Source organism: Cimex lectularius, unplaced genomic scaffold (genome assembly GCF_000648675.2).
Source record: "Cimex lectularius strain Harlan isolate CLEC.00 unplaced genomic scaffold, Clec_2.1 scaffold106, whole genome shotgun sequence".
Classification (NCBI taxonomy): Eukaryota; Metazoa; Arthropoda; class Insecta; order Hemiptera; family Cimicidae; genus Cimex; species Cimex lectularius.
In genome coordinates this window covers 34,466-59,265 of record NW_019392769.1, presented here as the reverse complement: position 1 = coordinate 59,265, position 24,800 = coordinate 34,466, and the positions used below count along the sequence as shown (strand labels likewise).

Genomic DNA, 24,800 nt, shown 5'->3' with positions numbered 1-24,800 from the left:
GCCTTTTTATTACTTATTAATTTAAATTTTAAGATATAAACCATATCCTAGACTTTACATAAATTAACGAAAATTTAGTAAATAAATGTTTGAACCATAGTAAAATACAATAAATAATAAATGCAATTCATAAAAATTTAAAACAAAATAATCAGGGGTAAACACTGATAAAAATAATTTAATTAGCAAAGTATAATAATTACAAATGTTTTATTACAAATATAAAATAGCTTTACAATAATAAATATATACATATAATAAAAGTTTTATTTCTCTTCGGTATTGATACCATATTTTGCCTTCATTTTGTCAAGTTCTTCTTTCTTCTTATCAATATCAACTCTCTTAAATGCTTTGTTCGCCTGAAAATAACACAAATTAGAAATTGGTAATTTTCTAAGCTTAGAAAAAAAATTACCTGGTAGTAAAGTACAACGAGATAACGATTGCAAACATTGAATCCAGACAGGTGGTCGCAGGCATTTTTAGCATCGAATATGTCTTCATATACGACAAAAGCAGTGCCTCGTGTTTCCGGTGTGTTACCTCTAAAAATAAAAAAATAAAATTAATGTTTACTCCCAGGCTATTATTAGAAAAAAGTGTGATACATACACTCTAACTTGTCTTATAGCACCGTATTTTCCAAAAATATCGTACATTTCTTCTGCAGTTATTTTGTACGGGAGATTCCTAATGTAAAGCACTCTATTGACCTCAGGTGGCAACCTTACCTAAAAATAAAATATATAGCAACATTAATAATATATTTAGAGATCGTGAGATGTGGTCTGGTGTGACAGGTTTAGAAAAACATTTTCTTATCGTGCCAACGTTTCGATCTTTATTGAAGCCTGAAGATGATGTCAATAAAGATTGAAACATTGGCACAATAAGAAAATGTTTTTCTAAACCTATGTCACACCAGACCACATCTCACAATCTCCAAAAAATCATTAATTAATGGTCACTAAACACCACACATTAGTAATATACCATTATACTACTAACTAAACTGTTATCAATTATAATTTGTAACTTAATCTATTCTAAAATTAAACTAAATTAAAACTGTCATAATTAAATGCTATATACAATAAATAATATATAATGAACAATGTGTAAAGTAGAGGGTGAATATTTGGAAAAACCCCAAGACTTTTTTTAATCTAGTTCACATGGGCCAAAAATTTTTGATTTAACAGTAAGTTTGTGAGACACGAAAATGTGCTCAGTCTGAAATACTAAAAAAAGTTTTTGCTTCAAATATTTTAAAATAGCATTCAATGCTCTCCTTTTAGCTAATAATTGGTTAACATGTAATGTGTGTAATTGTTTACACTTTCCATTAATAAAAACAATAAATAATGGACTACTGACTGTTGACCTTTGGAAGAAAAGTAGTACCAAGTTACAAGAAGGGACCGTAATATGGTACACAAATGGATCAAAGATGGAACAGGGAATAAGTCCCCGGGACGAGTAAACTTTTATTTTTTGTCTTGTTCTCATGAGCCAAAACGTTTTGCCCTAACAGTAAGTGTTTTGGAAGGTGGAGATGGTAGGTCTGAAATACTAAACAAAGTTTTGGATTGCTTGAAATATTTTAAAATAATATCTGATGCTCTACTTTATCACCTTTTAGCTAATAATTGGTTAACATGTAATGTGCATAACTGGTTAACACCTTCCATTAATAAAAACAATAAATAATGGTCTACGATTTCAATTCAGACTGAACTCCTATCCAGTGCAAAATTATCTAAGGCAATTAAGTCTACTTTACAAAAACACAGGATGAAACTTCTTAAGACAAACGTATGCAAAAACAATGTCTTCATAATAAAGGGGCAATAACTTTCCACTCTTAAATATTTATGTACAAAATATGGCTTTTGAGAGTGCCGACTTCTGAGATACAAGGAAATAAAGCCAGATCTAAGGAGGAACCACTACAAAATTCCGGAGAGAATTATAATAAATAAGAAGGCTATAACAGTACCTGACAAAATGAGAGAAAAACTCAACTGTGACAGACTTTTTCCAAATGGTAATAGATAATAGAAGCCTTTTGAGGAAAGATAGTACCAAGTTTCAGTTAGGGGCCAAAATATGGTACACAAATGGATTGAAGAAGGAACAGGTAGTAGGGCCAAACTATAACACAGCAAAACCCGTTGGACTAATCCCAACAATTTTCCAAGCTGAAGTCAAAGCAATATAACTCTGTGCACAGAAGTTAATAAAGAAAAATATTAAAGGTGCACAAATTTACATACTCTCAATCAGGCAGCTAACAAGGGACTAATTACAAATGCTTTTAACTCCAAACATGTCTCTGAGTGCCTAAATTGCATAGGAAAACACAACAAGATTACTCTAAATTCCCGGACATGAAGGTATATAAGGAAATGAATAGGCTGATCGACCAACTGGCCTAAAAAAGGGGCAGCCCTCTCACCTATAGGACCAGAACCACAACTAGATGCACTAGACTGTGGGCTTAAGTTGGAATTGAAAAAATGTCTTAAAAGAAAAATTCAAGCGCTGAATAAAAGCACCAGGTATGAAGCAAGCTGAGATTTTAAATGTCTCAAAAAGGAAGGCAACTCCTCTCTCTCAACAGGCAGGATTTGAGAAAAATTATAATTATTGGCCTCTATACCAGCCATTGCTCTATTAACTACCACCAAGTATACAAGCAAAGTGGAGACAGAAACATGCTGACTTTTACATTTCTTGACTCTGGACACTCAGTCTCGAGGAACCTGAGACATCGGCACATATCGTTTGTGAATGTGAAATATTAACCCCGTTACGGGACACCCACTTCGGTAAAGCAATTCCCACAACAAGAGATGCGCAAGTGCTTAACCGTATAGGGAAAAGTGCACTTTGTAAGTTATAATAATTTATAGGGGTTCCGCAATAGTTCTACATGTCACAGTGGAGAAAATGATTTTTACAATTCTTATTCAACCCCAAAACTCAAAAACAAAAACAAACCAAAAATGCACTGAATAACTTGTAGAAAATATCAAGGTAAGCCAAAAACGCAAATATCAATGTAGAAGACATCTGAACAATGTTTAAAAATTTCCACTTGTTTTTCTTTATAAGTTATAAACGAAAATACATCAAAAACTAAGATAATACCCAAAACAATCTGAAAATTAGAAATTCTCTCGTCTGAGTGTAAATTGCCTGAACACCAAGAAAATAAAAACAGAAAATACTACCAGCCTACTTTTTTTTATTAGAAAAGGAGACAATTTTGAATTTCATTTATAGTTCAATTATTTATTAATTACTTTGACTGCTTTAGACCTAAAACAAGTTTAGAAAACACAGTCTCAGAATAATTAATTTTAATTATGAGTAAAACTTATTTTATATTCATGCATATTTGTTTAGTTGTCATAACTGACCATACAACTATACTTTTTTTTTAAGGTTTTTGGTTGAGATGAAAAAATTACTGTCACGAGCGGGATTCGAACCCGCGACCTTCGTCTTTTTATTATGCTTATTATTATAATTTAGAATTTTAATTATAAATATATTTTAATCTTACATTTGCTCTCCTCTGCATTAAAGCCATTCTGCAAAGTTTCTCACTTCTTCAATACAAACAAAACGACACCCAACGACTCAAGGCAAGCAGTCAAGCACCGAACTTGGGTTTGATATTAGTAAGGTACTGTAAAAGTGTAAACCCAAGTTGTTTGGAATCGATCAAACCTTTTCACACATTGTATCAGAGTGAGCGTTTAAAATTTAATATTGTTTATATTAAAATGAAATAAACTTTAAAACAATAAATGTCTATTTTTTCTTCAAAAATATACTATTCTTGCCAATAAAAACTACTTGACTTTGCGATTGAGTCAACTCTGGAACCCTGGTGAGCCTCTTGCTAAATAAAAAATCCTTCATTACTTTTTTTTAACGTGGTTCAGATCCACGTTTCCCGTACATATTATATTATTGAAAAATGGTGAGTATTTATGAAATCTTAAATGTTTTAATTTATTACTCTTGCTTTAAATTCAATTTGTTGGTTTACTTTTAAATATATATTGAATACGACGAGATATTTTTGGGAAAAAGTCTTGTTTACGAACATGCCATGTGGCTTCTACTTGGGCTCTTTAAAATTATTCCAATTTTCCTTCTAACATTTTCGATTTTTTTCAGTCGACTCATAAAAAGAAGACTAGGAAGCTGAGAGGGCACGTGAGCCACGGGCACGGACGTGTTGGTGAGATATTTGCTAAATTGTATTTTATTGGTTAAGTTGACATGTTAGCCTTAAGTACAAAGCTCGGAAAAGGCCAATTTAAAGAGTTACTTAAAAAAAGTGAACCATCATTTATTAATTGTAATCAAGATTATAATAACTTTAGGTTTAAGGGGGAGGTACATATGCATGTGAGTTATATCGACACTTTGGGAGGAGTTCTTGAGTTGGGTTGCATGTATGTTTTTCCTTATTGCGATACATAATTAAAGTTTTCAATTATTGTACTAAGTATTTTTTCGATGGTGGGTGTTGGTCTGCAAGTGAACACATGTACTGGTACTGGGTACGCCAATATTCAAGGGTTTTTGATGTTAGTCAACTTAGAGAAACTCACTACGGGCCATTGCCCCTTGAGAAGATACCTCTTCATAATGGGTACTCTACCAGACCCCTTCTGCCGCTTCTGCGAAACAAAAGAAGAAACGGCTCGACACTACCTTGCAGAATGCGATAGGTATGCTAGGAAAAGATTTGATACTTTCGAAGGAGAGGACATAACCAAAACACTCCCCAGGATAAAATGGTCCACAATCTTGGGGTTTGTGAATAGGTCCAAAAGGTTTATGCAGGACTCGTGAGCCAACCAGGTCCCGGACCTTTTAGTGATGGGGTACGGGCCTACCCAGGCTTTTAACCCCTCGGGTCCTGGTCGCCCGCCCTGCGTAATATATATATAGAGAAACCCACTGGTGTAGGTGAACCCAGTTTTGGTTCAAGAAAAGTTGTTTGTTTTTGTTTGCCAAGGAAGAAAAAAGACATCTATTGACCTTCCCAGTTTAATTTTTTTTCTAAAAGAACTAACTAGCATTAATTGCTTGTAGGTAAGATGTTGATTCCTTTTTTCATAAAAAAAGAAAAAAGGGTAAAAACAGTAAAAGAGGGGTGCCAGAGGCACACTGGTTAAAGTAACATCGCCGTAAGGGTATGGGTTCGAATCTCTAACCCTGAATTTGAACTCAACATTTGTAATGTTTGGTGATTAGTGACGGTTAATCGATAATTATTCAGAAATTGTGAGATGCACCTCAAAGAAGCCGACGCCTTATACAAAAATGTCTTTTCTATACTGACTTCCTTCCCCACCCCTTCAAAATCCAATGTATATAAACATAAAACAGCAAAATCTCACTGACATTCTCAACATGGCACGCAAGAATGGCACAATTACACACTTCGATTGAGTAGAAATACTTTGATTGAATATTAAAAAAATATATATATATATATTTTGCATTGTATAAATTCACTTTTTTCCAAATCCTAAATGTATTTGTTAAATGTAAACAATCTTTGTAAATCCCAGGCCCTGAAGATGATCTCATAAAGATCGAAACGTTGGCACGATAAAGAAAATGTTTTTCTGAAACCTACATCACACCAGACCGCATCTCACGATTTCTGAATAATTATTTGTAATGTTTATTATTTATTTTTAAATACCAACACCCTTGGTTGACATGACCTGTTGCAAATCCCCTTGAAAAAGTATCTCCTGAAGCGAGTCAAAACATTGGGAAATATGTGTGATGTTTAGTGACCGTTAGTTAATGATTATTCGGAGATCATGAGGTGCGGTCTGGTGTGACGTAGATTTTAGAAAAACATTTTCTTTATCGTGCCAACAGTTCGATCTTTATTGAGATCATCTTTAGGCCCTGTGAAAATGTTTTCACATCCTACATGTATTTGTAAAATTTAAACAATGTTTATAAATCCCAGGCTCTGAAGATGATCTCAATAAAGATCGAAAACAGCATGATAAAGAAAATATTTTTCTAAAACTTACGTCATACCAGACCGCATCTCACGATCTCCGAATAATCATTGGGAAATACCTTTGTAAAAAAAAAAGAAAAAAAGTCTTCTTCCCAGGCCAACTGCTCACCTTTCATACATAGCTTGGATTGTATTAGATCATCCTGGTATGACTATCTTACTGGTTTTTGTCAGGCAAAGTAAAAGTTATTTGTGATCATCAGTGTTTGGTCAAATATATATGATGATTGTAGCATTGAGTAATTTCTAAACCTATTAGAATTAACTCCCGAAGCTAGCAAAATGCTAAAACCTGGCTTGTTGGACACATCAGCGATAATAGGTAGAATGATTGGTCAAATTTTAAATTTAAAAATTTATGTATGAACTTACTTTGCTTACAAAAATGTATTTTTATTAAAATGTTACCAACTGTTATTTGCAAGAGTATTTTTTCAATCAGTTTATAAATAAAACCCGAACTTAGGGGATTAAAAAATTATTGCTTAGTTAATGTGTATGCGTTCAACTTCAGAACTCAATTAAAAATTTAGAGACTGCAGTGGTACGGCGTCCAATTTGCATTTGCCACACTAACAGTTCTGGGTTTGAATCCTGGCTTGGAATTTTAATTGGTAATAATATGTAAGTGGCTTGACTTTTTTGTATAACAGGATTTTTTTTCCCTTCCCCCTGCAATGGATGAAACTCTCTGGGCACTGCAGTCTGCACCACACTTTTTTACTCACTACCAGGTTCCATTTTAAAAGTGATGAAACAATTTTTTTTAATGCTATGGCCATCGCTCCCGTTGTGGGTGAGAAAATCCAGGGATGAATCAAACCCACAACTTGGGATCTACTAGCCAAGAGTCTTGCTTTAAAAATTAAATAAATCCATGTAAAAATTCAGAGCATCAGAAAATCAAAATCAGGCATATTTTTTTATAAACAATATTAGTTTAGTAGAAGACTGCTTTATTAAGGAAAAGTATTTAGTGAAATATTTAGAAAATGTGTTATCCCATAAGACATTGATTTGTATTTTCTAAAATTTTGGTCAAATATTTCAACTTATTTCAGGTAAACATAGGAAGCATCCTGGAGGCCGAGGAAACGCTGGTGGCATGCACCACCACAGGATCAACTTCGACAAGTACCATCCTGGGTATTTTGGTAAACTGGGTATGAGGAATTACCATTTGAGAAGGAACCAAAAGTTCTGCCCTGTTATCAACCTTGACAAGCTTTGGACTCTTGTCCCACCAGAAACCAAGGAAAAGTTCAAGAACCATCCACAAAAGAAAGCTCCCGTCATTGACTGTGTCCATGCTGTAATAATCCTTTTATCTTCATATTCCAAAATTTGAATTTATTACAATAAGATGTTTTATTTTTAGGGTTACTACAAAGTTCTTGGCAAAGGATACCTTCCTAAACAACCTGTAATAGTTAAGGCTAAATTTTTTTCTAAGGGCGCTGAGGAGAAAATTAAAGCAGTCGGTGGAGCTTGTGTTTTATCTGCTTAGATAAATAAAAGTTTTTATTAAGATTTTTATTTTGTTGACCTTATGTGTACCTTACAATCATTCTTTGTTTTGAATGATACAACTTCTAAGAAACATTCTCACACAAAATATCTGCTGGATTAACATTAAATACTCTTGCTGCTTTGTAAAGGTGTAAAACAGTTTTGAATACAATAAAAGAATTTCATTTAAAATAAAAATATTTCCAATTTTTTCTGCAAGTTTGGACAAATATTCTCATTTTGTTACCAGTTTGTGTTCATCCACGAGCTTCAAGATTATACATATATCTATTTTTATGTACTTTCGCCGCTAAACAAGTTTTTGAAATCTGACTTGCCCATACAACGCATTTTCCATTGTGCATGCTTCTTTTTAACTGTTCACGAAAGTTGTTCAGAAGTTAAAATTAACAACTAGACATGTTTTTCTACCCTTTGCCTTTTATTTGTGTACCTAGGATGGTCAGAGAATTGAATTTTACATTTACAAACTTGTATATCAGACTGCAAGTTTCTTGCAAATATTTTTTTACGTAAAGTACTGCTAAGTAAAATTTTTATTCAAACCCTCAAAACAGCTTCAAGTGAAGCTTGATGAGATGTTTTATTAAACCTTCACCATTTTATTAATTTGTACGTGCCCAACATGATTTATTTTCAAATTTTTACAAACCCTCCAAACAGGTTCGAGTGGAGCATGACGAAATGTTTTATAAAACTTATTACAATTAAGGTTTTTAGTTAAGATAAAAAAAAGTTAATGGCACGAGCGGGATTCGAACCCACAATCTTCGGCTAAAAAATTGGCTTGCCAAATCTATTAGTCAAAAACATCATGGCTCTGATCACTGAGAGGGAAATCTATTTTGATATTAATGGTAAAGTTTCCGGTCCTAGAATCTCGCGTAAGGGTCTTCCGCAAGGAGGCATCCTGAGTCCACTACTCTACGCGATCTATGTTGCGGATCTCGTTACGGTTTTACCAGAGGGGGTGAAAATTACCCAGTATGCGGACGACATATGCCTGTACGTGTCGGCTAAAGATCCAACAAAATGCAAAACACTTTTAAGTCGAGCAATTTTTGGGCTTTCAGGGTGGATGAATGAAAACGGACTCACAATCTCGGAAGGTAAATCTCTCTTATGCCCTTTTACTAGGAAAAGGAACATTGATCTCCGTGGTAGTGAAAATCTAGGAGGGTATAACTTTCCTGTAGTTTCTCAGGTAAAGTTTTTGGGTTTACATCTTGATAGGAAATTAATGTGGAATACACATATCTCTTATATGTTAATGAAATGTGAGAAGCTGTACAATATTTTGCGGTCTATAAGTAATAAAAAGTGGGGAGTGGACCCACATATAGGTATGTTGTTTTATAGATCGACTGTTAGACCTATTTTGGATTTTGGATCAATTTTGTACGCACAGGCTTCTAACACCTCTCTGAAACGATTGGATACGGTTCGCAATAAANTAATGGCACGAGCGGGATTCGAACCCAAGATCTTCGGCTAGATACGCCGCTGCTCTACCACTTGAGCTATCGTGACCTCGATCCACTCGGACATCAACTTCCTATCTCAACCCCACCTTAAGAGTCGCTCCTTTTGGCCATTTTTCAAGTGGTAGAGCAGCGGCGTATCTAGCCGAAGATCGTGGGTTCGAATCCTGCTCGTGCCATTAACTTTTTTCCATCTCAACTAAAAACCTTAATTAATTGTAATGATTTAATTGGTCAAGCAGACTATGAAATTAGTGAATTTAAAGTTTTATAAAACCTTCACCATTTTCTTTATTTGTATGCACCCATAATTTATTTCCAAATTTTTACAAACCCTCAAAACAGGTTCGAGTGGAGCATGACAAAATGTTTTATTAATCTTCGCCATTTTTTATTTATTTGTGCCCACACAACGTGATTTGTTTTCAAATGTTTACAAACCATTTCTTGAGCTCTTGCCAACCACAGGGTTTTGAAAAATTAGATCATTCTGTGGAAGTATTTTTCAAAGCCGGCATGATGTCCTCTTTTTCTGTTGCCTTCGAAATCCAGTGAGATTTTTGTCAATTGAATCTCAGACCATTTTTTTTTTCTTTTGCACCTTTTTATTTATTTAAACCCGCCCAGAAGGGCCAAGATGATTTATATTCAAACCACCCGTATGTTTTTGAACAGACCCGGGGCAAATATTTTTTACTTGTCACTGTGCACCCATTGTTTTGCAAAAACAAATAGCCCCATATTACACATCTTCCACTTTTTAGGAGCTCTTGCCACTTCTCAATTTTTTAAAAATACGAACCAGCCCCAAGGCAAACATTTTCCATTTCCTCTTTTTCTGTCATGTCTGCCCATTTTGGGTGAGATTTTTGTCAATTTGATACGAGCTATACCAAGTATTTTTGTAACCTTGGATCCTTTTGACTTTTTTGTATCCATCCAGGAGGAGGGTCAAGATGTTCACAAACAAACTATTTCTCTTGTGTTTTTGTACAAAACCCTCAAGGAAGTATTTTCTTTGTGCACCTAGAGTTTTTCAAATCCAAGCAGACCCATATATCCATTGTATTCCCCTTTTTGCAAGCAATTGCCATTTCTCACAGGTTTTTGAATGTCTGAAGCAGCCCGTGTAAATATTTTTCAATTACTCTCTGTCTGTCTTTGCCCATTCAGGGTAATATTTTTACAAATTTGAATAGAGCAAGGCCATAGATTTAAGCAGAGCTAAGACGCTAGACTAAATGTTTTGTAAACCCCCTTTATACATGTTTGTACCACCTAGGAGAAACAATAAAGATTATTCCAATTAATTATTCTTTTCATCTAAAGATCTTGTTTGAAATGCAAAAGTTAGTGTTACAAGTGGTGACCAAGACTAGATAAAAGTACAATTAATTAAAATAATTAAATAGGTCAATTATGACCACTAAACATGTATAGATAGGTATGATTTATTTTCAAATTTTTACAAGCTTAAGGCATTTCAAGGTTTTTGTTTGTACAACTGAGTAATAGACCAAGGATTTTTTTTGCTTTCTATCACTGTGCACACAGTGTTTTGTAAATCCAAATAGTCAAAAATATTTTTTTTATTTTACTGATTTAACTGAACTTGGAGGGGTCTTGATGATTGATTTAAAATTAGTTCAAAATTTCTTATTACCATCTATTAAAAACTTAATTATGTTAGTTTGTAGATGTACAATATTTGTAAATATGTTTTGCACAGATGATGACCTTAATATGGATTGAAAGCTTGTCAGTAAGAAAGTAAAAAAGTGGTTGGTATAGCTGTATTTATATTATTATATACTGACATATACTTTAAACAAACTTTTAACCACTTCTTGTAATTTTTTTTTCAGATTTCCACTTTTATTATTAATTCTAATACAATTAATTAAGGTTTTTAATTGAGATGAAAAAAAGTTAATGGCACGAGGGATTCGAACCCACGACCTTCGGCTAGATACGCCGCTGCTCTACCACCTGAGCTATCGTGACCTCGATCCACTCGGACATCAACTTTAGTGAAATTAATTCTAATGTTTATGCATTATAGGGATCTCTATTTTGTTTTGCTACCAAAAGGTAACTTCTATTTGATTGGAGGAAGCTTAAAAGAGATCAATTTGGTCTAAATGTAGAAAAATTGACCCTAAAAAATTAATTCACCCATGTTGAGAAACCATGGTTCTAGAAACAGGATTGGGTTTATTTTTTGTCAGAAATTAGGAGCTGAATAAACTTCAAGCAAAATTATATATTTGTGAATTGAATTAACAAAAACGATGTACATTTGGTAAATTGAAATGATAAGAATAACAAAGTAAATTTATCACAGGTGGATATTATTTAGCACAAAGGCTATGGCAAATTTGGCATTGGAAAAAAAAACCAAGTATTTTGTTATGTACAATTTAGTAATAAAATAGAAACATGTGCATTGTTCAAATAAGAGTTTAAAAGAATGAAATTGTAATTTTCTTTTATATTTAATTACACAACAATTTTGGAAGAATTAACATAGCAAATATCTCTTTCAAAAATACTTTAGAAGTATTGAAGATAATTCATTTTTCTAACAATAAAGTGGCAGTTAAAATTTGGAATTTTGCAACATTTGGACTAAATTCTTTTAATTTGTGTTTATTAATATCAAATGTAACATAATTGTAAAAAATATAAGTTATGTTCTAAACTATATCTAAACTAAATATTATTCTACTTATAATTATCGTATTACGAAGTCATCTTTTTTCTTGAATGAATTACTGATTTCTTTTCTCAGACAAAAAACAACAATAAACTTTTGATTTTCGAAGTTTTTGACTTATAATTTATTCGGATTTCCATTTTCACAAAATAAAAACACCATTTAATTCATTTGTATAATACAGAAAAATCAGCATATTTATATATATTAATATGTAATATTAGCAAAAATATTACATATACATTGGATTTTGTATGAGTTATTCACTAAATTTCTTTACAGGACTAATAATTTTTCTTAAAATATTTATGTTAATAAAAATTCACCAGGAGTTTCTTTTTCTAAAGCTTTCATGTTACATATGAAAAAAATTCTTGATCTTATAAAGGATTTGAGATGACATAAAAATTGTCATATAACAGATCAATAAATCACAGTATGCTGTAAAAGAAACAATTTATTCAATATAAATTAACTTTTTATGGGTTATTTAATATAACATAGATACACTGTAAAATTGTCTTTTGTAAGTTCACTATTCTTAATATGCTAGGTTAACAAATGCTAAATGTGTCCAAAAAATGGTGCAGCTGCTTTTGCTCTCTAGATTTATTTTAAATCTTGATAATTAATACTTTGTATTTACAGATAAATAAATTGTAAAACTGTTAAGCTGTAAATACAAGAAATGTTTGTGTTATTAACTTATAAAAAATATTGAAAGGGCATCATGATTAATGTTTACTTTTGTGTGGGTATTTAGAGAATAAGTACTATTTATCTAAGTTGGACTAATATTTTTTAAACATTTCAACTTTGTACACTATAAAAATCCTGGTGAAATCTTTTCAGAGTGAAAATACCACCACCGGCAGAAAACATTGTTAATCCTGTTAAGGGAAAGATGATCAGATATGTTTAGAACTAATTCACAATTTTTTCCCTGAATGAGTTGAGATTGATTTGGCTTTGATCGATAATTTAAAAAAAAAACTTGATAAATGTGTGACAAAGGTGCTGACATTTTGAAAATCAAAAAGTATACCATTATTAGGGTAAAGCGCCAACCTCCTGCATACCTTCACCTTCAGGCCAAAATAATTTTTTTTTTTTTAGCATCTATAATTGAACAAAAGCATTGATCTTTTCTTTTCTTGTAAATTACAAATATATCAATTTTTAAAAAAAAGTTAGCAGTCCATATCCCTTGGATATGGTTCCTTCTTCTGGCGTCAAGCAGTCCCACCTCAGCGGACCACCTGACAAAAAGGCCGTAGGAATATATTCTAAAAATGTTTCAGTTCTCTCGGGTATTCATTTTATACGTACAAAACAATAAATAATTGAACAATTTATTTTAATTTTTTTAAATTTTTAATTTATTTAGTGGCAAAAAATATATATAAGGGAGAAAATTATTACAAAAGAAAAAGTGCTAATAAATAAATTTTTAAGGCGGCCCTCGAAGAAATCTCATGTTCTAATGCGTTCGGGGTTTTGTTCTGGGCCAGGTGATCTGAAATGTGCGTTGAATGCATTGGAAAAGCGCTATTGTGGCCAGAACGTGATCTCAACCATACAACCTGTGACCATGGAGTGAAGGTGAGGGTTCACTTGGGACTGCTGGCACTTTATGTTAATAACGGAATAAAATTAAGAATGTACAAAAATAACATAGACACAATCGTTAATTTTGTTAGCTATATTTAAAGGCAGTTATCGCTTTCTGAATTTTGTTGCCAGAAACAACATTTAATTAAGCATAATTAAAAAACAAATGAGAAAAGAAGTGTTTCTTGCGTAGCAGAAATGTTTTATTAAATGTATGGAAAACAGGTATTTTTATTTAATTTTGTTATATTAAGAACATTGATAATTGATCTGTGTTTAAATGGCATTGTTTTAGCTTAAAAAGCTCAAAATAATAAAATTGCCACTTACCTTATATTTATTGACAGAAATTTGCATTTTGTGTGACGATAATAAAAATGTGAGCACTGCTAGGTGTTAACGTCAAAACAGCCGATTTGTATAATGCCCTAGTTATACGCAGGTAGATCTTTTGGTGCAATCAAAATTTCGATATTGCTTTTTTAAATAAATCAATAAATAGTTTTTTTTGTGTGATTTTCACTTCAGTTCACATCTTACATAGGCCACAATCAGTATCAGTAAGAAATCAGGACCAAATTTGAAATTAATTCGTCCTCTTGTACCTTCAGAAAAGAAATATCACGATTGTCAACCTTGTTAACATGCAACTGTGTAAAAAATATTACTTTTTTATACTTTCCTTAAAACTAATACAAATACATACTTAAAAACTACATAAAGCTTATTTTTTCACTTATTATATTATTATTCTCATCATTCTATTTAAGAGTAATGAAAGGTTTGACTTTTTTTTTCTCACAGCATAGAAAAGTATATTTATATATAAATAGAAAGTGAAAGAGAAAGAGACGTTGCAAAAAATGTAGAGGTATGTAAACGAGCAATGAACAAATACAGTTTGTAACAACTATATTAATTCTGCTAGTTTAAGCTAAAAACTAATTTGTATGCTAAGCTGAACAACCTCTCACATTTGCTGCGATTTTCTCTCCAGTGTTTGTTCCTCATCTAAGTGACTCCAAATCAAAAAATGTTCAGTGTTTTTGTAAACGGGTCCAGTTAGAGAAAAAAAATCATATGGACACAATTAATCAACCGTACCTTCACAATACTCTTGACAAATCTATACGCAGTTAATTACTGGCAGACATTTTTATTAATTGCTGGTGAGATAAAAGTTTGATTAATCATTCCTTAGTTCATGCTATACAGAAGAATGTCTCTCTTTGTATACCCTTCTACGGCATTTTCCTCTATCTGGACTTATCCTAATAATAAGCGGAAAACACCTACAGTGAAATGATTGAATGCCTCTTAGTGCACATAACTATGTGTCTAATGACTCGATCTTTCATTTTCTCATCATCGATCTGGTGGGACCCTCACCGACCTCAAAATTTTACTCGACTGGAACACACAATTTTTATTAATTGACGTTAACCGTGGTTTCTTTTTTGCGTGTGTGTAATATATTACAAAATACCTGATACTCGGATTCACTGTCCATTATTCCGGCTACGGCTACGATCTGATAGTGTTTCGCTTTCATGGCTGATAGAGATTTCCTTATTAACCGCATCACGTTCGGGGCAGTGACTGTGCTTCTTATACCACCCATCTGCATTGGCGAATGACTTGGATCGAGGATTAAAAGATTTTCAGTGCCATCCCTCAACTGTTCCACACCTATGATTGTTCGACTGTGCCCTATTTGGTTTAAAAGTACAAAAAAATAATTAAAACAACTTCTAATTAGAGATTTAATTAATCACTTTTACCTTGATGTTGCAAATAAAGAGGAGGCTTGAAATCATCAAATGCTGAGAAGTAATCAATAACCCATCTGAAAAGGTCCGGGTGGCTTCCACTTACGTGTGTTGGACGATGGAAATCAACCAACTGACACCTAAAATGAGTAATTTGAAAGGATTAAATTAAATTCTTAATTTCATTTTCCATTTTGGCTGGACAACTTTTAAATATTGATTAATCGATATTACAGGCTGAGTCGAAAGTGTATTTTTCCTAAAATACATAAATTGCAAAAAGGCTACTTTTTAGAAGTATGTTTCATAATTTTAAACTTTAACTCCCTGCATTCAGCTTTGAGATATTCACGAACCTTTTACCTTGGAAAATCACGGTTCAAGGTCAGGACAGGTGGTTGTGGTAGAAGAAGGTGAATTCCTTTACATTTACAGAAATTTTTTGCTTTGTAAGTTCAGAAGTGTGCTGCCATTCCGACTTAAAATTCCTTCCTATCACCCAAATGCTGAAATGTTCTCAAAAATTGTCAAAAAAATGCTGAAAATCGTCAGAATTCCTTTCTGAAGAAACTTATGGTTGACAGTTTCTTCATAAGTTAAAAAAAAATTGACAATCATTTTTTAAATTGACTGTAAGTCGGACCCTGTCTTAGAATAAGTTGTTAAAATAAGAACAAAAATAAGTTTAAACGACCATACAAATACGGCTATAAATCAGAAGGGGCACTCTTGACATCCGCTACCAATCTGGGAAACATAATTCTGCAATAATTAAGCAGTTGGTTAAAGGGTGTCACAGCACAGGCAGGAGCGACGTGAAGTTTCTCACAAAACCAGGGGAACCTAGCCCTGCAATAATTACCCAGCTGGTCACAAGAAAAATGAAGGGTGTCGCAGGCCCAGATGGGAAAGACAGGATGTTTCCCACAAATCTGGAAAACAAACATGCAATAGTTGGACAACCGACCAAATTAATAATTAACATTAAGTAATAAATTATTTAGTGCTGAAGGGTTGTCACAAGGCCAAAAATATGTAGCAACGAAGGACATCGTAAATCGAGGTTGTGTCAACCAGGTGTGCAGCACCCGTCTTCGCCTGTCTACCCACGGCTTGGGAACTCCCCTGACTTTTTATTTTCCTTTCCACCCCTACCCCAATAGAGAAGCTGGTCTAAAAAGAGATAATTTGGAAATCAAAAGTGAATGTAGACCAATGGCTCAAACCAGTGAACAGTCGACTCCCAGAGTTGATCAGGAAGAAAATCAGGACTCACCAAGGGGACTCAGCCAGCCAGAGCCAGTGAGGACCAGCCATTGCGACTTATTGGATAAAGTCGACGGTCGAGAAATCAAAAAGGTGCTGATAATGCTGCGGATGCTGATCGAGGCGAGCGTTGTTTTGGGTAAGTCCCTTTGTTAATACTCATCCCAGATTTAGAGTGGCTGACTTATTAGATTAATTAAGATTTTGTTGTAGTTGTGTGCATTTAAAAAGCAGAATTGTGTTTAAATAAATATTTGGGAATATACTCTGTTTTATTAAATTCTCAAACCTTACCAAAAATAAACAGCGAGGCGCCTACACCAACTACTCTCTTATCGCTTAGAGAAAAACAAATATACAGAGAGATCGTTTGAACAGGTGCGCTGTCTCGCTGCTTACACTGCCTTCAAATATGCCTCTATATACTGTCACAGATACCACCAATTCTTTTGATGATACGATCATCAATAGGAATTTTGAAGGAGCAACCAGTCTGTTTCTAGGAAATATTTAGCTTGGTCCTTACTGATCATCTTGGTCTGCCTATCCTGATTGGGTTGATCTGTTAGACACTTTTGGCAGTTTGCCATCTTCAGTGTTGGGTCTGGGAAAATGTGAAAACATGGTAATCTAAATGGGGCAAGGTCTGGGCTGAAAACTGGATGAGAGATATCTTTTAAATAAGACTCCTTGATTTTGAGGGTGTTAATTGATTTGAGTGTGATTATATTAAAATAAGGGTACTTAGTTGTAATTATATTATAAATTAACAGTATTATTATTGTACTGATTAAATTACTGCAATATAAAAATTAATTTGTTATTTTGAACACAACTATTATACATCAATATGTGGTGTTGCAAGTCCCTCTGGTAACCAACTGATGGAAAAAAAATTGTTTCCCCCCCCCCTAACCATCCCTAAAAATTGTATTAATCCCGATATGTATGAAGTATAGTGACAAAATTAAAAGGAAAAGCTTGGAGGGAAGTAAAATAGCAGTAGTTGTGAGAAAGTGCATGTTTTCTGATATTACAACAATGAATAAACCCTCATTTTTCTTTGACTGGGTTTCTCTTTTTTTCTCGCTTATCTTCTTGCACAAGAGCAAGCTGCTCCCATACTGACTTCCAGTTGAGAACTTAAATGCAAAAGTTGCCTCGACTCAAAAGAATAAAACTGAACAGATGATGTTCTACTGAACTACTTAAAATACTACTTGACAACAGATCGCAACTCTCACTATAAAACAAAGGATGTATGGAATTGAACTGTAACAAGCTTTCCAATCTCCAAAGAATCTAATCAATCCAGGCCAAAATCTTTCGAAAAATTGATCAAGCTCCTTTCCTTACTATCTGCAAATCCCATTTGTTCTCGAAAATGAAAGAAGTTGATACAGACGTCTCCAAAAAACCCTAGATCCTCATCCCAGCCATATTCCAACAACTTTTATCCTGAACCCTTCCCTGACAATTCTCTAAATCACCTAAATCATTGATAGCCTCACAATTTCCTTGGGTCCCCACAAAATTAATAGGGGTGTAACTAATGGGTTACTTCTCCACCCCTATAACAAAATTGCTTGTTGCACTCTTTTACTCATCAAGGTATCACAATTATTTAAGTTATTTTTCTAGATTTAATAGTTTGTATAATTGAAATATGCAAAGTTAAAAATTAATATTTAGATTAAAACACAACATATTTTAAAAGGATTTAGTACAGCGGCATATCTAGCCGATCGTGGGTTCGAATCCTGCTTGCGACACAGACGTTTTTATCTCAACTAAAGACCTTAATTAAATGAAAGATTGGTCAAGCGGATCACGAAACTAGTGAATTTAGTACAAACTTGTCTTTAAATTTTACCATTATTTAAATGATTCCTTAACTAAACGTAAATATGTATAAGGAACATATAACACATATCAATAATAAAATTGTTACCTAATTCTAAGCGATGAAAGTATTGTGACCACTTCAGTTGCACCGATCCATTTCCTCGTATTTACAAGTTTGCCACCTAGCTGGTCAGCACCTTGAGTGTCAAAACCCTGACTCCAGGCCCATTCGATGTGCTGTTGTAGTCTTGAAATTGATGGCATCGCACTCCTCGACGGTAATTCAAGTGCGCTGCCTCCTATTCGGCTACCTAGCATCCACTGTTTATAGAGCTGTTCATTGTAGCCGGTATGGTGAACAAGTGACGAGAGCATCATTTGAGTATTCCTTAAACATTTAATTTTGAACTATTTGTTTTCCTTTTTTTATATTATATTTCACATACCGATATCCACAACCCCAACCTCTATCACCGTAAGTAGATGCGTAATGATCGACTGTAGTGCAAAGCAAAGTCCTAGCTATGGTGCTGGAACTCCCACTTACTGCTGCTATGTGATCCACTATGTCTAAAACCACATGAAGTTAGGTTAATTAGGTGATTTTTTTTATTATTTTTAGTTAAATTTCCCTACCTTTGGTACATGAACTACCATCATCTACACCTGTGGTTTCGGCCATTCTGAGTTCTATCTGCCTTTCATAATAATCCGCGACTGAAAGTTCACCGGAATAAACTGCTCTCTGCATATTTGTTAAGCTTTGCTCTTTGAAATTACCTTCATTATCCATGCCATACTGTGCCTGCATGGAAAAAAAAGTTATAACATTTTTATATAACTGACAAGAACAAATACAAGAAACAACAAAAAAGTCCATGTATAGAAAATTTTCTTATCAATATCTTATATTAATACTTTGGGGTAGTTGTCATCATTCCAATTTATTTATGGTAGGTTAACAATTAATTATTAGAATAACATATAAATATATAAATTATATTATTAAATAAAATTCTTGATATATTTGTAATTTATAAGAACATATTTATTTGAAATCGCACAAGGGCTATTTACCTATTTTTTAATTGGTAAAAATATTTTAACAGGTGATAAAAATGTTGCCTCTTAAAATGCACTAAGATTTAAAAATTTAAGAATCATTCTACACACTAATACACAATCGTGTAAATAGTCCATAATTGAAATTGTAAAAATTAAAGATGTACGTTCTAACATCAAATTATGACAACTAGTCTTACCAAAAGTGACTGCATTTTTTCTGAAATAACAAAGTTAACAAATTTAGAAATAAATAACATTAGATTTGGAATGAATTTGAAAAGGTTTCCGAGGTGTGTAAAAGGAAGTATTACATGAAACGAAAAATTTACGGACAACCAAACTATTGACAACAAACCAAATTTAACATATGAAAAAGTTGTGAATAATTTATTTGTGGAATTGGAAACAATTTCTTGAACATTTTATCTTCAGTTAATGCTTTAAAATTAACTTGCTACAATGGTATAGCTCATTTGTGAAGAAATATATAATGAAAGTGTATTAAATAACCTAATCCTAAAATATATATTCTGATTTAAAATGAAATATTCCACCCACCCGACTTGATTTGTAAGAAACTTGGAAACAGGCTGTGCTACTGTATTAGAAAACAAAAATCTAAAAGTTTGTCTTTTAAATAAAGTAAAAACATGAAAATAAAGTTGCCGTTAAAACGCCCTTAAAAATTAATAATAATAATAAAGTTACGTTATGGTAAAGTTACTTATAATAATTAATACAAAAAAACAAAAAAATTACCCTCAAAAGTTCAAATTCATGTTGCTCCCTCAATCTTTGAATTTCTTTATCCCTTTTCTCCATTTCTTTTGCGAGAAGTCTATCACAAGAGACATCAGGAGTGAGGGGTGATATGCCTAAAACAAAAGGAGGAAAAAATTCAATACGAAAATCAATTAACATGACCAAAAACAACCTTATAAAACAATTCATCCAAGCTGGAGTAGTCAATTCTATTTTTTGGAGATGCAAGCCAACTTTATTTTTTTTTTTCAAAATAGATAATATTGTAAAAAAAGTGTTATCATTATGTAAAAATTAATTTAGTATTTATTCTTGTTACAAATTTTTTTCTCTCTAGAACTGGATACCATCTAAGTCTACACGTACATTTATGAACTATAAATCTTGAACATCTTTCCAGTGGAAACAATAACACAAGTTTCTTAAATTATTAATATATCTAAACAAATCAAGGTGAAGAAATATTAAAAAAAGGCAGGGATAGGATCAATGAGAAGTAAAAAAAAAAAAAAAAACTTTTTTTTAAAGTAGAGTGAATAGAGGTGAAAAACTTAAAAGCGTTCAATTTTAGTGGCCAAAGTTTTTGTAGTCAAGTATATAAATTAATTATATAGAGAATTATATCCAAACACAAGAAATTTTTTCAAATTTTGCTCTAAAATAGTAATCTTTTTTTTGTCAAAATTTCTCGCTAGGTTTGCCTGTCAAACCCATATTGCCAGGTCCACTGGTCAGTGGTTGGGACTGTACTATTTGGTCAAGTATGCCCTCAGAATGGCAGTTCAAGATTATCTATCGAGCAATGTATAAGAAAATTTTTCAATTCAGTTTGTATTTGAACTATGTATGATGCAGATCAAGATTACACATTGTACATGACAACTCAATGAATAATGCTCACAAAATAAAAGTTTAATTTTAAAGATATCCTGTAAATATTAAAGACCTTGCCCCATCCAGATTACCATGTTTTCTCATTTTCCTAGACCGAACACTGAATTAAAAGATAAATATTGCCTGGAAACAGACTAGTTACTCCTTCAAAAATTCCTTTGATGATTGTATCATCGAAAGAATTGGTTTGTAGACAAAAAGCATATTCAAAGGTAAGGTTAATTAATAAAAATAATATAAAAAAAAGAGAACATTTTGAAGAAATTTCAATCATAATTTTTTCCTGAAAGTCATTCAATTTGTAGAAAGCTTGACTGAATAGGAAGAAATTTAAGTCAGAACGGCAGCAAAATTCTAAAGTTACAAAGCTATAACATTCCGAAAATGTATGGAATCGAGCTTCTACTGCACCCACCTGTCCCAACCTTGCACCCTCAGAGTACTTCTTTTCAAGCAATCTCCTACTTCCTCGAGGGAAAAATGATTCATAGATTGCATGCCGTTAAAACTGGAGTAGAAGACTTAGTTCTAAATGGAAATAGTGTTCCAGCCAGGGAATCAATACACATGGCAATAAACCATCGAGTAAGATGTAAATATAAAATAAATTTAATTTTAACTATTAATACAGTATTTTTTATACTCATCCTAATGCCATGATTTAAAAATTTACATTTATTAAAGATTTTTTAGTTTTAGTGGTTAAAGTTTTGAGAAACAGGCTCAGCTGATGTAAGTATAATACTGAAACATTTAGTTCAAGTTTGCTTCAGTTTAATAAACCATTGTTTAGACTCTTATTATTTATTTTAAAAAAATCATAAACGCTCAAGCAAATAAATTGATTAATTTAGCCAAAAGAAGATAGAATGTTTATATTAAGAATTTTTTTGTCGTATTACCAAAGTGTTTAGTAACAAATTTAACAGGAATCGCAACAAACCAATTAAGTTTCCATGCTTTTTTCCCCCTATTCGAAAGTTTTATTATTTTAATTTTATAATAATCTGTTTTAACTTTTATTATATTAATTACACTTTAAATTGATCATCTTTGGTTCTTTAAAGCAATAAATGAATAAAAAAGACATTATGTCGCATTCCAAAAGGTAGCACAAAGAAGGGCAAAAACCATTTTTCTTGCATGTTCTTTATAGTGGAGTCTCACTGAATTATTAAATAATGAACTACCTTTAGGGTTGAAATGTTCATCTATGTGTTGAGCAAGTTCATCTGTTGTCTTGAAGTTGGTCATGCAACAAATTGGACATTCATTTGTATTTGTTTCTCTTGTTAAATCTTGCATGGGCTGGAAATAGAAAATCAATTAATGATTATGATTAAAAAAAAAAAAAACGGATAAAATAGTTCAGAATATTACCTTGGCAGGGCTGAGTATATCTTTGTGTTCGATATTAACATGCAATTCCAGGTCTGGAGTGTTTTCAAACGTTTTAACACACAGAGGGCAGTTGTATAAATTATAAGGCTTAACAGGTGAATCTGCCGATACGGATGGGCTCGTGAGGTCGAAATGTTGTCGGTTTATGTGTTCTTCAAGGTGAGTGACATTATCAACTTGGAAAGAACACAGTGGGCATTCGAACATAACATATTTCTGTTTAGGCAGTGAAGACGAGGTGCTTGAGCGGAGGTTTAGAGCGAGCTGAGACCTCTGGGGCGAGCTCCAGGCAACAGAATCCCCATTCTTTTTCCCTTCCTTATCGTCGTAGTAAGAGTCAATGTTGTTGTTGTTATTGTTATTATTGTTCAGTCTGTGGCTCTCTTTCGGCAGCCAACTTTCCGAAATGGGGCTGCACATATCATCGCTGTCGTCTATGAACGTCATGATCTCTTGCTCGGGAGTGAGGAAGTCCAGGTGGGTCGTGTTGACATGGACCAACATATCTTCTTCGGTCTCAGTGGGAAGACTGCAGTACGGGCAGGCAACGGAATTCTTGACATGGTTTATCATAACATGGACCCTCATCTCTTCGTCTGTCAACCCTTCCACACCGCATATCTCACAACAGTAATTTAAATCAGGTACCTTCGCGGCCATATCACAACCTTGACTAGATTTGAGACGTTGGAATGGTTAATTCCAGTTGATGGAATCTAGGCTACCTCAGACGAGATTTTTCAGAAAATTTAATGGAAATTTGCATGAACAATTTAAAAGGGGGCTTACTCATTTTAATCACCTCGCCTACCCCTTATCTATTTCCAACCACCTCTAAGAGGTTAACAATATTTTTCTCCTATTAAACTTAAACTCGTACACCTCTGGGCAAGAATTCATTTCCTCTCTTTACTTATTTGTTTACGCCGCTTTTTTTAAAGGTTAGTTTAAATACTTGCAAAATCAATAGAGTTGAGATAAAACACTTTCATCCTCACCACCTTCCTTTATTCACTCGGGGGTAGTTTTTTTGACGACGACTGTTACCCTTACCGCAACCCCCGGCTCGACTTTTATCAGCCACCCCTTCCAATCTACATCCTGACGGCAATGTCCACCTTCCGACCTCCCGCCAGGTTCAATTTACTTTCAATATTGCTGAATCGTTGAATAAACATAAATTAATTGTTATTCCCCAGATGCAATTAGTTTTTGGGTAAATAACTAAAAAGGAACAAAAAAGAAAAGCCTACACAAGTTGAATGCCTATCCAAAAAAAAAAAAAAAAAAAAAAAAAAATTGTGCTGTCTAAATCTTAAATTGCTTTACATTTTTGAGCAGTTGAAAAAAAGTTTTTTCTTTATTTTAGTATAAACGGAAAAATCTATACATATTTTGTGTGGTGTTTAGTGACCGTTAGCCAATGATTATTTGGAGATCGTGAGATGCGGTCTGATGTGGCATACGTTTTAGAAAAACATTTTCTTTATTGTGCCAACGTTTCGATCTTTATTGAGATCATCTTCAGGGCCTGGGATTTATAAACATTGTTTAAATTTTACAAATACATCTAGGATGTGAAAAAAATGAATTTATACAATACTAGAAAATTGTTTAGATAAAAAAAATGAATTTACACAATACTAGAAAATTGTTTAGATTAAAAAAAATGAATTTATACAATGGTAAAAAATTGTTCAGATTAAAAAAAAGAATTTATACAATACTAGAAAATTGTTTAGATAAAAAAATGAATTTATACAATACTAGAAAAAATTTTATATAAAAAAAAATGAATTTGTACAATGTTAGAAAAATTTTTAGGTTAAAAAAATAGAATTTCACAATACTAGATAATTGTTTAGATTAAAAAAATGAATTTATACAATGCTAGAAAAAATTTTAAATGAAAAAAATGAATTTTGCAATACTAGAAAATTGTTTAGATTAAAATAATGAATTTATACAATACTAAACCATTTTTTAGATTAAAAAAATGAATTTATACAACACTAGAAAATTTTTTAAAATAAAAAAAATGAATTTACACAATGCTTCCTACATGCATTTGTAAAATTTAAACAATGTTTATAAATCCCAGGCCCTGAAGATGATCTCAATAAAGATCGAAACGTTGGCGCGATAAAAAAAATGTTTTTATAAAACCTACGTCACACCAGACTGCATGTCACGACCTCCAAATAATCTATACATATTGTGGAATTTCTTATTGTACCTCTCTTTGTTTTTTTTTTGTACCTGTGTTTCTTAGTGACCTGTTGTTTCATAATTTGTTGAAGTCATGAGGAGGGGCCAAGAATAAGGTAGTCTAAAAAACACCTTTTTCATTTTTTTACCGACGTTTCGACCGTTATTCGGGT

The 24,800-nt window shown here is 32.8% G+C and overlaps 3 protein-coding genes across 3 annotated transcripts; 1 reads left to right on the top strand and 2 right to left on the bottom strand.

Annotated features, from left to right (window-relative positions):
- Nucleotides 1–203: 203 nt before the first annotated feature.
- On the bottom strand, nucleotides 204–3,712 carry LOC106673355 (splicing factor 3B subunit 6-like protein). The gene is made up of 4 exons (XM_014405445.2): nucleotides 3,575–3,712; nucleotides 616–734; nucleotides 419–548; nucleotides 204–362 (listed from the first exon to the last, which is right to left on the bottom strand). Exons 1-4 carry the CDS (start codon nucleotides 3,599–3,601, stop codon nucleotides 267–269), a joined length of 372 nt encoding a protein of 123 aa, XP_014260931.1. The 5' UTR covers nucleotides 3,602–3,712; the 3' UTR covers nucleotides 204–266.
- Nucleotides 3,713–3,887: 175 nt separating this feature from the next.
- LOC106673354 (60S ribosomal protein L27a) lies at nucleotides 3,888–7,615 on the top strand. The gene is made up of 4 exons (XM_014405444.2): nucleotides 3,888–3,997; nucleotides 4,198–4,261; nucleotides 7,141–7,391; nucleotides 7,458–7,615. The coding sequence occupies exons 1-4, from the start codon at nucleotides 3,995–3,997 to the stop codon at nucleotides 7,584–7,586; spliced, it is 447 nt and encodes a 148-aa protein (XP_014260930.1). The 5' UTR covers nucleotides 3,888–3,994; the 3' UTR covers nucleotides 7,587–7,615.
- Nucleotides 7,616–11,333: 3,718 nt separating this feature from the next.
- LOC106673356 (zinc finger with UFM1-specific peptidase domain protein-like) lies at nucleotides 11,334–23,643 on the bottom strand. The gene is made up of 9 exons (XM_014405446.2): nucleotides 22,399–23,643; nucleotides 22,209–22,326; nucleotides 20,122–20,237; nucleotides 18,934–19,102; nucleotides 18,744–18,867; nucleotides 18,404–18,685; nucleotides 15,199–15,326; nucleotides 14,904–15,127; nucleotides 11,334–14,827 (listed from the first exon to the last, which is right to left on the bottom strand). The coding sequence occupies exons 1-9, from the start codon at nucleotides 23,077–23,079 to the stop codon at nucleotides 14,783–14,785; spliced, it is 1,887 nt and encodes a 628-aa protein (XP_014260932.1). The 5' UTR covers nucleotides 23,080–23,643; the 3' UTR covers nucleotides 11,334–14,782.
- Between the last annotated feature and the right edge of the window lie 1,157 nt (nucleotides 23,644–24,800).